Genomic DNA, 14,660 nt, shown 5'->3' with positions numbered 1-14,660 from the left:
TTTTCAATGCACTGTATAATTCCTCAGATAGTGGCGTGTCCTGATCTTTAAGTGATTGCAACAAAAAATTTATTGTTGCATTCACTGTTAATAAGTTGGAATCCTTCTGACATAATGTCTCCACAACCAGCTTTATTGGGAGCAGAGCTGATAGTGTTTTAGATAGTAAATCGAATTCACTATCGAAAAAATTAATTTTTGAATTGGATTTTTAATTTCAAAAACTGTTCCAGCGTGTTTTAAAATCAAACATTAACATAACTTCTTTTTTAATTTCGATAAGTATATATTTTTGTAAAACGGCATCTTTAGTAGGCGAATGTTTAAATATCTCAACAACTTTTCAAATTTTCTTACTAATAGGAAACAATCCTTTGTAGGTTAATATTTTGTCCTAGTTACTTTATTGTTCTTCATATACAAATAAGGTATTTCAACAATTGTATTATTGTTTTCTTCATTGTCATTCTCTTCGAAGTCAGAATCAGAAGTTTCTAAATCCAGAGTATTTTGCTTCTTCTGCTCTTAATTTCATCAATATAGCATACTGATTACTTCAAGTTAAATTCCATGAGCATAGCATAATTGCTGATTTGCATTAACATACTTCCCAACGTTTTTCATCACCGTTGCTTATCAGTCAGTAGTTATGCAGACAATATTTTCTTTCAGAGATAATCCATGTTTTCTTCCAATTTGCAATTATAACTATGAGACTTGGCTGATAAATTTTGCACATTAGTGTGCTACTCATAGACAAAAGGTACTATTCAAGTTGAGCGTGGCAGCACATAAGATAGCTAAAATCCCAGTTTACAAACCTGCGATAATGCATTGAAATCTGTTTACCAGTTTGTTTTCAGTAATAGTTAAAATGGAGTCAAGTATGGTCAATATGTAAACACGGTTAAAACAGCGTGCAGTGATAAAATTTTTAGGAGCAGAAAATGAAAACCCTACGAATATGTTTCATCTTTTAAAAGCGATTTACTATAGTGAAACTGTTGACAGGAGTACTGTGAATAGTTGGACGTTGAAATTTCGTGAATAAGAAGCTGGTAAGCAACAATTGAGAATGCGCCTTGCAGCAGACAACCAGCTTATGTAACTGACAAGAAACATCGAAAGGAGGTGGATGATTTTCTTCAAAGTGACTGGCAAATCACCCAGCAATGTATCACTATTCAGTTAGGCATACCTAAAGAATGAGTAGGCCATATTATTAAGCAATTGGGTTACCATAAAATCTGTGTACGATGGGTACCGCGCAAACTCTCTGATGGCTCTCAACAAGCTGTTTTGAGCCTAATCTGTATCTGCCATAATCACCTGATTTGGCTCCATGCCACTTCCACTTCTTAACTAAAGAGGGATCTCAAAGGTAATTATTACACTGTCAAATATGAAATGAAGAAAGCTGTGGCTACTTGGATCTGAGAAAGACCGCCAGAATTTTTCAGTGATGGAATACAAAAACTTGTCACATGTTGGGAGAGGGTATCAGTGTAAATGCGGATTTTATTGAAAAATAAATACTGCATTTTGCAGCTAAGGTATTTTTTATTTCATTTCAATATCTCTTTTCATTCCCAAAAATACGCATATATGTGCAAAATTGATCAGCCAAGCCTCGTACTTCAAATTTTGTAGCTGGCATATTTCCTGAGACATGGGAGTCCTATATTCCAAATTTTCTTTTCTGAATGAATATTTATATTTAAATAATGTCTATTTCGTACACTCATCCATTTATCAAATGTGAGACTAAATTTTGTACCATTTAATTTTAATTCTGTTAATTCTTTTTGCAGAGAATTTTGAACACTGTTACTATAGTTTATACCAGTTCCTCTTATAGTATAATAACTGTTCTAAGTTAAGAAAGTATAAACACACAGATGTGTAGAAACTCGATTAGGAGTGGGATGTGAAGTGATATGGGCAATGCTAATATGGTAGGGGGGATGGTGTGATGCATTCAAGGACTTACTAGAAGCAGGAATTCAGTTGTCTTCTTGCATTCATGTAGTTAATTGACCGACTGCAATTGTTACCATAGTTTATAATCAGCATTTTTTAATACTGATTATTTTTATGAAAGTATTTTTTGTTACTATTTTTTTAAAAGTTTTTCCAAAACTAATTTTTTTCATTAATTGAATTTTTAAATACTTAATCTTCCTAATGCCTCATCCAAGATGCAATCATAGATTAGAAAGAAACTATTATGCTGTAGACATTCATTATTATAAATTTATAATAATGAATGTCTACAGCATACTAGTCGAAGAAAATCCAGCGATGGTATGTGCAGAAATTCAACACTGCCTAATAGACCTTTGAGGAGTATCTGTTCATATTGAGCATAAAGCGATAACCAAATCAAATAAACCAGGAGAAAATGAGAATTTTAGTACGCTGGGAAAAACTCGTAATAGAATGAAAAAGAAAGTTAACATTGACAACTTCCAAAGATGCACATTACATAATATCATGTACAACATTGCCCTGCCGACATTTAAAAAGTTATTTGTTTTCAAAACCAAACACCAAGATATGCAGATAAATTGCAGTCATGAAACTAAGAAGAATTCTTTAAGTGCATGGGTATTAGATGGAAGAAAACTGAAATAACAGGGAAGTTTTTTTTTTTAGAAAACCAAGATATACGTATTAAACGAGTAAATTATCTAAAGAAAATGAGCATTTACAGATGGGAAGGAAGATCAATAATATTTTCAGATGAATCTTATATTCGCTTGACACACAGGAAAAGTTATGATTGGACCGATGATTCAAACAAAGGCTATGAAACACCCGTATCAAAAGACTTGAAGCTGATATTGTTCATGCAGGCAGTGAAGCAGCAATTTTCTGAACTGCCAGTGAAATATTGGAAGTAATGTTGCAAACACACACTAACAATAGAAAAAAAAAATTATTATGAAACAGATGGAGTTGCTGACATGCAAACTGAAAGGTTTACAGTTTGCGTTAAAGACAGTGATAGTGAAAGCAATGATGAGTCACTGAACAAGGATGATACAGCTGATGCAAGATCCATGATATGGATGGGATTGAGCCGCTGATTAACAATCCTTATTTATCTTAATTTCCTATCTCCTTCTGTTACCTAAATAAATATAAAAAAAACTTGTAAAGAATAAGTGAAATTTCAAAAAGTAATAAAAATTATAATTGTATAACTAAAAAAAATTAATATTTTAGCAATTGAAACAAAAAAACAGCAGATTAAACAAACAATAAACATAAATAAAAATAACTAAAGGGAAACGGTCAGAAGTTATGTATCCATGAGCATTCAGCATGCTGAGTGTATGCACACATACAATATATACTTGCATGTGTGAGTGTGGCAGATCCTCCGTTCCTCCCACCAGTATATACCGATCAATCCCCACCCTGCGCATGCACTTGTGTGTTTACGCTTTCTTAACTTTGTACACTTTTAACAAATTTTGGTGTATTTTTGAAACCTCTTGCAATTAATTACTTTCTCAATTCAATTGAAGTACAAAACACTCTGAACGACAAACCTCTAATAAAATTTCATCAAAAAAGTTATTTTTTTATTAAAATAATTTGTGATGTCTTTGGTTTAGTAATGTTATTTTTACGCGCGTTAGAATTTGTCTAGGATTCTTTTCTTTTCAATAAATTAATGTTATGTTGCGTTTTTACATGTGTATGTAGTCTGCTTATACTTTCTCCAAAAACCTTAATAATCCCTGAACATGTTTTGCATCTTGCCAGCATATTTTTTACATCATATAAATAAAACCAAGCAGAAGTATTATTGGCAGATTTTTTATGTTCTTTGAAGTCATTATTAATTATGGATAAATAAAATTCAAAACAAATACATTACAAATATAAATATTTTGAATAAATATAATACAAAATGTATACTTATTTATGAAAAAGGAACTCACCAATTAAAATAATATCTAAATGTTTAAACATTTAAAACACAATGCACAATTTCACTATTACAACCTTAAATGTATGGTTAGGTTTCATACGCGCTTCATACTTGACTCTGACATTATGCAGACAAAGAGAGACAATTGTAATGGATGTGTGACAGCAAATGATTAATGTTGGTCACCGATGAAAAAAAATTATTCAAAAATTATACCGTTATTCGAAAATTATTTCAAATAACGGTAGTTACCAATAAGTTAAATTAAATCCTTTAATAAAAAGATATTTATTACTTATAGCTAACAGTAAAAATACCGGCATTTTACCTTAGCAAATACCAGTTTCATTAAATTGGTGTTGCCATCACCATACAAAATTGAAGAACAAGGGTCGACCAATCTGCTGGAACTGTGGCAGAACACTGAATTTGAAAATTGACTGCAAGAGGAAGTCTGCAAGGAAATTAAGAATCTCTGATCAATGGAGGAGAGTACCAACACAATCATAAACCTCGCCAAGTCTAGTTGAACATCTCGATGATAAGAAGAGGATCCAATAGCCTGATCATCAACAGTTTAGAAGACTGTTTATGCCAGAAAACAGTAGACATGGGAGTATAGATATCTGTCGCTAGATCAGACATCATAGGTGGACATGAAAAGAAGAAACTAGATCAGCCTTATGTCACCAGTGGAGATATCACTGGATCTGGAGATATTATACCTGTTATCAACGAGGCTTGTGTAATGTTAAGCTTGGTTGCTGCTTCCGTCATGTATGAGAATTCATCACTACGATTAAGGATGACTTCATCCTTGGTCTGGACATCCTGTGAGTTCACTATGTGACTGTACACACTGACGACATCTTGACTGGATAATGAAGTAGTGATTTGGAGTCTGGGAAGCAAACCACATTCAGCAAGAGCAATACCACTGAAAGATGAGACAATACAGGTATGGAGCGAGAATGTGGTGTTGACTGAATTGTCAAATCCTCTCAGGGTGATAGCAGGAGTTATAGAACCTGACAGTACAATGCCAGACAACAAAGTTCAAACTGGCTATTCACAAGGAAGGTTCCCACAGGATGATAATCTTGGGAACTACTGAACAAATTATGTCAAGAGGATCTAGAAAAGTGTGAACTTGTAGTCTGGGCAACACCTAGAAATTTGGAAGAAAAAATGCTGTAGAAGAAGAGACAAACAACAAGCTGGATAGAACACCGTCAAGAATAAAACTTCAAGGCAGAGCATTGAACTGAGAGGAAACAATCAAATGTGAATGCTCTTTCCAGACACCTTGTAACATCGACTGCAATCATTATGATAGGGTAGAACAATTAGCCGGAGTTTTAGATTTAAGTATCATGAATCATGAATATAGCAGATACAGGCTGGCAAATAAGTAATTAAGAGAAATACAATTAACAGATGGAGGTACTGGATCATTATTAATTGAGAAAGAGACTGGAGAAAGACCAAAATGGGAGAAGATCCTGGTGTACAAAATTTATTGGGCACAATGGAATTCTCTGGTAGTGAAGGATTGCGTACTTCACTGGGAATGGTAGCCCACGAATGGAAACTTGTTTCCCAAGCAATAAAATGAAGGAGGTTTTGTAGAAAATTTAAGGCAGAAAGTCAGGAGGTTACTTAGATGTCAATAAAACTTTAGACAAGCTTCTACTAGCTTCATTTACAAGACGATATTCAGAATTGGTCAAACTGTGTGACATGTGCAGCTAGTCAAGTAGCTAGACTGTGAACCCAAGGTGACATGCATCAAAACAACGTGGGAACACCATTCAAATGCCTTTCCAGGTTAGACAGAGGAAATATGTAATTGCTAGTCTATGAATACTAAATGGCTGGAAGTCTACGCTTTACCAAACCAATAAGTATTATCGGTAGCAGATGTTCTGGTGAATGAATTTTTTGTCATTTTGGGTTACAGAGAGAAGTAAACAGTGACCAAGGGCAGAATTTGAATCTCATATCTTTTGCAAGAGGTTTTCGAGCATTTTGGTGTAAGAAAAATGAGAATTACATTGCTTCATCCACAGTCAGATGGCATGGTAGAACACTACACCAAAAAAAACTACAGAGGAGCACTTAAAAAAAGGGATCATCTCATCTAATCAGCATAACTAGGACAAGAAACTACCTCTCTTTCTAATGAAGCAGCTGTGTCACTGGTGGCATTGTACTTGCCAACATGATTTTCAGGCTACCATGTGATTTATTCTTTAGTTTACCACGTGGGTAACAGCAACCTTCAAAACAGTATTCAACAGAATTGGTTAGTCTTCTTGACAGAAGTCAGTCATTATACCTGACCATATAAAAGCAAGATACGACCTACAGGTAAATATTCTGGGTTTCAAGAAGGAGATCAAGTCTGGGTCTACTGTCCAAGGCTACTTAAACTGTATTGAACAGAATCAACATGTAGTCTACTGAATTCAGTGCAATCCAAGAATGAAGATCATAGTTAATCTGGACTGTTTGGGATGAAGAGCTTTAATATTGGGGGCAGAGTAATGAGTAGAGAAGCTTCCAGAAAAAAGAATCTAGAATGGACAACTAAGGGATTCTTTCTAGAAAAGGACTTAAAAAGCGAACAAGGTTCGGAAAGTATAAATTATTATGCTTGAACAATCAAAAGGATGGGTCGGGTAATGGTACTGCAGGTGAGGAAATATTACTGCCGGGGACCAGCAGAAATTTAAAGAGTTCAGTACAATGTTCAATAAACTTGAGTATGATTTTCAATAAATGCGATAAGTATATGTGAACATTTGAAGTGAGTATGTGGTAATAAACGAGTGAAAAGTGCAAACAAGTATTCCATTTTGGACAGTGGGTAAAAACAAGAAGCTGTTCAGCATGTTCTTTGTGAACAGGAGTAAATATGACATTATAACATTTATAAAGTGTGATTTAGTTCTTTCTGTAAACATTAAATACTTGTATAAGTGAACTGTTAGTTGATTTTTCAATAGTTATCATACTATAAATTCAATATTACTGTCTATTAGTTATTATAAAGTTTTTAGTAAATTGGAATCATATTTTGGTATTTATAATTTTTTAATTATTAAATTATATTTGTATTTAATCTGAATTGCTATTTTTTTACCATATAAATTAATTAAGGGTAATAAATTATACTTGTACAAAATTTTTATATGTGCTATATATCTCAACATCCTTGCTGAACCAACTATATTGCATGCGATATATTACTATTGCATAGCTTACTGTATACTTTTATCTCACGAATATTACTATTGTGATATATTACACAATATTATTGCATGCGATGATAGTATGTTACCTGAATTTTGTAAAAATTCATCTTTAACTCTTTTTATCCTGGAAAACTTCTTGCATAGTTGCGGCTTGCTTTATGACTGATCTTCTTGGGCTTTGAGTGACTACATTTAACACTCTAGCAGTACTATCCTCTTTACTAATACTGAATATCTATATTAACCTGGAAGGTTTTCTTGAAAAAGAACTTTCTTTTTTAAGTTTTGACTCCCATGAAAGAATACTGTTTTGAGATGATATATTGTATTCATTAAACTACCTGTGGTATTCTTGTTAATAACCATTTTAACAGTTAAAATAAATAACTTAACAGAAGTGACATGAAAATTTACAGGCCAATATTCTTTAGCAAATTAAATTAAATTCCAAATAGCAGACTATAAAATTGTATCAAGCAAGGTAGTGTTGTCAACTTGTAGGTAATTCTCTTTTAAATTGTCTTGTGTTTCTGTTCACCTCTGTTCTTCTTTCATTATTTTGTTAATGGGTTCTATTTAATGAAACATGATAATCTTGGAACATACAAGTTACAAAACAAGAATTTCAGCAATTGCAATTTCCTGGTTCAAGAAAACTGCACAAAATATTAACTTTAAATTTTTTTAAGGGACAACTCCTACATTCTGACTATGACAATGTTTTGTTGAATGAAAATGGTAAAAAATAAAAAACCTGTCAAGCCCAAGCTATCAATCAAACTATTGCCAGTATAAACAACTAACTGGTCAGTACAACTTATTTTAATACTTCAATTTTTATGGTCTCCTGCACTCTGTCTTATTTAAATCTGTATCTTACAACATACACAGTAATTTTATTTTTTTCTCTATATTTGATCTGTTTAAGATTTAATGTAAGATTTTAAGCCTTTATTTGCTTCATTCCTCAAGCCTGAATTGTTTTCTTAAACATTGTTAATACCAGACTTCTCAAAATAATAAGTTATGGAACTTTTTTATTTATCAACAAATTATTAGAAACTAAATAAAAATTACTCAAGAGGTGTAAACCTGTACACAAAAATACTTTTCTATTGATTTTCTCCTACCTATGTAAAAACTGGCTAAAAAAGGTATTTTGTTACAATGAACCATAATGAGAATTCTTTTACTTAAGACAGTTTTTATACAGGTAGAAGAGAATTTATAGAAAAGTATTTGTGTGAAAAGATTTCACCTATGAAGAATTTTTATAAGAAGTGATCTAACCAAACATATTTGGTTATTTCACCATTTTTCCATCAAATTCACCTTTTTGGTTCTTTACATTAAATGCCTTAATAAGCCTAATAAAATGAGCTCCAATGTTTGATATCAAAATTTAACAAATTCGACTTCTTAGAGCTTAAATGTGAAATAAAGGAGTGAAATATAATATCAAAGTTTATCTACTTATTTATTATTATTACATATGTTACCATATCTAGAGTAGAACAATGATTTCCTTCTTTTTTTTTAATGAATTTTTGAAAGTTTGAAGCTTGATATCAACAGTTGGGCCTGGGATAAAAATCTAATTTATCTACATAATTTACATCTGTATAGGAACAAACCAAAGTAAAAATCTCAACTCTGATATTTGACTCTGAGCAAATTATGAATTTTCAAAAGTAGCACAAATAATACACATTTGTGTTTTAACCAATCTTAAATTACCCAGTATGCTATTGTGAACAGTATGACAAAGTGGAAGGCAATGTTAAATGATGAAAATATGGAATAAACTTTTACAAGATATGAAATTTGTTTCAAAATTATTATTCTTTGGTTAATTTGCTATTATAATACTATTTTCACTACCTCTCTAAAGTACTGGAGAAATCAGGAAATGCCTTATGGTCCTGATTTAGGAAAAAAGGGAAACTGGACTTTCATCTCCCCAGGTAGAGAGGGGACAACGATTACAGATACTGTGTATGGTAGTATGTGTAAGCGGCTAACGAAAGCTGGGACCAAGATAATATTTTGTAACTTGCTTAAAATCAGAAGCTAAATTTTTATTGTATGTTTTAACTTTGATACTTTTTTTACATACTTTTTCTTTTTTTGCAGTTTGTTAGTAATTATGGATTTTAGTTTTATTTTATTCATAAGAATGTTATAAAATTGTTTAGATTAATCTGTTTAAGTATAAATGAAGATTTACATTGTAATCATACAATAAATATCAGTTGTATTTTTGTGAAATTGTTTTTTTAATAGAAATTCAATTAAAGAGAATTATACAGTTATAGAAAAAACATTGTTCATCTTCTATGGCAGTAAAAAGTTTAGTAGAGATAGATATTCAATTGAAATGTCATCATAAAAGGGCCCAAATTGATGGTTTAAGAACTAAAAGCTACAAAAAACAAAATAGTGAAAAAAGAAAATTAAAAAGTAAAGTAGTGAAAATGTATCCAAAAAATAGGCAAAATGGCTGACACATTGTTATGCAATTATGTTTTTTCAATCCTATAGCTGAATTAACTAATATAAAATTTACAGTCATCAAATTACACAGAAATGTGTGCAAAACATTTGATTAATTGATCATTTTTCAAACTGTTCAATGATTTATAAAATTAGAAAAATCCTGAAATGTAATTCTTTAATCTAATTTATAATCAAACTGTAGTGCAAATAATGAAAAACATGAGTCAGTCAAAGAAAGTATCTTTTTTCATTAACACTCCTTATATGGTTTATAATACAAAGGCAGTATATAAATCAGATTATATATATACACACACACAAAATATACAAATAATTTGATATTAAAAAATATTCAAGAATATTGTATGAATTTTATGTTCTGGCTCATTTTACCTAAAAAAAATTACAGAACTTCTCTAATCACACTGATTTTACACTTCAGGCTTTAGTGGTTGACAATCCTTTTAAATAAAACAAAATCAAATTAAACAAGAATTGTTGTAATTTCCAGTAGTCACTATAAAAATTCAGGTGAAGATAGAACAAATTTTAAAAACAGAATGTCTAAATGTGATAATAAAACTCTTCTGAAAAGTAATAAATTAATTGCTATAAAAACTAATTTATATTAAGTTACTTTTTATTTATTATAGAAAATAATATAAAAATGTACCGATGACTTAGGAGAATCCTGTGAAGAAATTACATTGCCTGAATCCTCACTGTTTTCGCTAGCTTTGAATACCATTCTAGGTTTTGTACTTCGCCTTGTAAATGGATCATCAATTTTTTTACCCTTGTTTGCACGGACTTCTTCCTGTAAAACACAAAGTATGGTAAATATTATTAATATGTAGATCCAGAAATTTACTTACAAAACAAATATTCACAAACCTTTCAATATGGACTGACCATTTATTATAGCTGGAGAGTTTGGAGTGTTTTTTCATGCTAAGTTTGTCACAGGTTTGATTATCAGCAAAGATTGAGCATTTTTACAACTAACATCAGCTTACTAATTTAATATTTTAATAAACTTAATCACTAAAAAATACATGTGTGAGCATGTCAAGTTAAACATTAAACACACAAACATTAAACTAAAATAGTACACACAAATAATGCAAACTAAAATAGTAGAGAAATTTTAAATAAGCGTATAAGAGTATAACAGAAGTAATAAGTAGCTCCTGATTGTTTAAGTGGTCATCCAGTTTGATTAGTGTCTTCAACAGAGCCTATTGCCTGAAAATTTTCAATCTGCACTGCAGTGAGGAACAGGAGTGTTTGGAAACTTCTCAGAAAACTTGTGCTTCACTAAATCAGTATACCTGTCATCTTCAGAAAGACATGTTTAATGAGAAAAAGTGTGTTCCTCTACCAAAAGAACCATTACTTTTCTTACAACTATTGATTCCAATAAACTAAAAAATGAAACAAAACAAAGCACTTTCAATCATAACTCAACAACTGAAGTCTTGGTTTATTACTGAGTAATGCCCACAAACCCACAGGGCAACCAACCTAAAACTGAAAGAACAGAATGCACCACATAATTTTAAAGCATACTGACAGTGACTTTCCAAATGCTCTGTATTAATACACCAAAGTCAGTTATAAAAAACTCTACTCACATTAAAATTTATTATCTGATACGACGCTTGACTGATAAATTTTGCAAACTAGCGTGCTACACGGAGGCAAAAAGTACTATTGAGTTGGGTGTGGCAGCACATGATAGCTAAAATCCCCCTCTACAAACCTCAATAATGCGTTGAATCCGTTTACCGGTTTGTTTTCAGTAGCAATTAAAATAGAGTCGGATACAGTGAATAAGTAAACACGTTTAAAATAGCGTGCAGTGATCAAATTTTTAACAGGAGAAAATGTGATCCTATGAATATTTTTCATCGTTTAAAAGTGGTTTACAGTAGTAAAACTGATGACAGGAGTACAGTGAATAGGTAGAAATTTCGCTAATCTGAAGCTGGTAAAGCTTCAGATTAGTATTGAGGATACAACTTGCAGTGGATGACCAGTTTCTGTGACTGATGAGAAACATCGAAAGGAGGTGGACGATTTGCTTCTAAGTGACCAGTGAATCACCCAGCAACACATGGCTATTCAGTTAGGCATATCTAAAGAACAAGTAGGTGATATTATTGAGCAACTGAGTTATTGTAAAATCTGAATACAATGGGTACCAAGTAAACTGATGAACAAAGACAAGCAGTGTTGTGCTGAATGTTGCGAAGAACTCTTACAGCTCTATCATACTGAAAGAAATAACTTCCTTTTCAATTTGTGACTGGGGGATGAGAGTCGGGTACATCATTACAACATGGAAGAAAAAAGGCAAAGTATGGAATACAGACATTACGAATCGCCAAAACCTAAAAAATTCAAAACTCAAGCCTCAGTGAAGAAACTCCTTTTGATGGCGTTTTTGGACGCCAAAAATGTTTATGTGATGGTATCAGGAATATGGGACGACTGTGAACTCTGAACGGTACATCGAGACATTAAAACACCTCAGACAACCAACTAGTATGTCGCGTTCGAAAGACCACCGTGCCCATAATTTTGCAATTTTGTGGCATGCAATGCGTGGACTCACACATTGCACGCCACTACAAAGGTTCTTTGGAAGCTAAAGTTTGAGTCTATTCCGCATCTGCCAAACTCACCAGATTTGGCTCTGCCGAACTTCCACTTCTTCCCTCATTTCAAGAGGGATCTCAAAGGCAACCATTACACCACTGATGATGAGGTGAAGGAAGCTGTGGCCCCATTTGGATCTGAGAAAGCCCACCAGAATTTTTCAGTGATGGAATGCAAAAACTTGTCATACATTGGGAAAAGTGTACAAGTGTAAATTGAGGGTTATATTGAAAACTAAATACTGCATTTTGTAGCTAAGGTATTGTTACTTTTATTCATTTTTATTTCATTCCAATATCTCTTTTCATTTCCATGCTATGAATATATGTGCAAAATTTATCAGCCAAGCCTCGTATAATTACAAGTAGGCCTATGGATCCATAATGTGTTATTGTACACAGTACAATTCTGCAAATTTTACTACGTAAAAATTCCAGTCTAAAAAAGAAACCTATTGAGGTTTGAATTTCTATGAAAGAAGTAAAATTTTAAGCATAAAAAAATTCATAATACATTAAGACAATATAAACATGTTTTGATTTATTTGACCAATAAAAAAGGAAAATTTTTATATTAACCCTTTCACTACTTATTAATTTTTGGTTCTTTCTGATGCCATTCATGGCAAAAAAAGCTTTTTAATGAAAAATTTCCTCTAAAATTACCTTTACATTGATCATCAAATATATATATATGCTTAGGACCTTTATGCAAATGTCAACTGCTGTTTTATTTTTATTATTACTATGATGTCTGTTGTTTTTAAAAATAAGTTAAACACAACAAATATACAAAAAATAAGCAGTTAATTATTAAAAAGGCAACAAAAGATTGTTTATTAAAAACGGTTAGCACACATGAAAACAGATCAAAGCCTACGAAGATTACACCTTTATTTCCTGCACATAAAAGTTAAATTAATATGATCCAAAACATTTTTATACCACATTTAACAAAGACAATCTATTTTTTAACATTAAAAACATATAAACCACTTTAAGTACAGTAAGAATGTAAAAAAATGAATGCAATTACAAACAGCTAAGTGGTCCGATTACATATCTTATAAATTGTCACAAGGTGGCGAGCACATCATATGCTTATTATTTTTGTTTATAAAAACTATAAATAAATAAAGTAAGCAATGTAGGAATAAAAAATCAACTTCTGTGAATTAACATCAAATTAAATGCTGAAAGAACCCCCAAATTCAACAAAAGTTGAATAAACCAGTGAAAGGGTGAAGTATTGAAAACATGTATATATATATTTTTTTTTCAAAACTCTTGTCCTTGTTAAGAACTTGAAAAGGATGATGAGATGAGTACACCTTTGGTAAAAAAATTCTTAAAGGAACAAAAACAATAATCAGCCTTATATCTGTCTTACAGATCAAATGATGTTAAAACATCCCATTATGTTAATTTATAGTTGTTAATTTTAAAATTTGGATTATGATATTCTGAATTAATGGAATACTCAAAAAGATCATAATTGGCTTCTTAATTAATGAACTTTTGATGGTATAAATATTATCAATATACTGGACACTCTTACAGTAAATAATGGTTTTTATAATGATATTATTTATTAAACATTGATATGCGTTTAGTTTTCAATGATTTTGAAACCAAATTTTCATGCTCCCAATCAATGTCTTAATGGAGAATGCAATTAAAACTGCAAATATATATATATATATATAAAACAAAATAACTATTTACCATAAATTATATTAGCAGTAACTGTCATAATTACCAAACAATGGGATTTAAAAAACAAAACAAAAAAATCACTACTGAAATTATCTATACGTTCAATCCTCATTATCAAATCTACATCTTTCATTTGCATATGAAAAATTTCCATTCAGCAATAATTATTCTCATGGTTCTACTACAGTAACTATTAATGTAAACCAATATATCAGTTGGCTGTTTAAATTGTTGTTAAAAAATCAATTTGCAATCTTCCCTCTTTCACTTACTTGGAACTTTTCAAGCTACTCAACTCACAAAAGGTGTGTATTACATTTACTGTAAATGATTTTTAACCCTTTAGACTACACTATTAGGAAAGACCTACCATGGCATTACAGCCATTCACTTGTATTCAAGAGAATTCTTCCACAGTTTCAAGTCCTTGGCAGCCAAATGAGACAAATTAAGATTTTTAATTGATCTACCATGTTGTGTAATCTAACATTCCTTATAAACATAGAAAATACTTTTCTAACTAAATAGAGAGTAATGTGAAGAATCTCTGCTGATATGATGGGGGTGGGCCAAGTTTCTGACCTGATA

At 31.5% G+C, this 14,660-nt stretch overlaps 1 protein-coding gene across 1 annotated transcript in view; it reads right to left on the bottom strand.

Annotated features, from left to right (window-relative positions):
* The window catches only part of Rtf1 (RNA polymerase-associated protein Rtf1), a 64,956-nt gene that overhangs the window by 9,316 nt on the left and 40,980 nt on the right, over positions 1-14,660 (bottom strand). The window contains exon 12 of the mRNA XM_075358597.1: positions 10,370-10,513. Coding sequence (XP_075214712.1) covers positions 10,370-10,513 — 144 coding nt within the window. The remainder of the gene's footprint in view (positions 1-10,369; positions 10,514-14,660) is intronic.

Source organism: Lycorma delicatula, chromosome 2 (assembly GCF_047948215.1).
Source record: "Lycorma delicatula isolate Av1 chromosome 2, ASM4794821v1, whole genome shotgun sequence".
NCBI lineage: Eukaryota > Metazoa > Arthropoda > Insecta > Hemiptera > Fulgoridae > Lycorma > Lycorma delicatula.
Note: the sequence above shows the minus strand (reverse complement) of the source record. Positions and strands in the feature narration are given on the sequence as shown.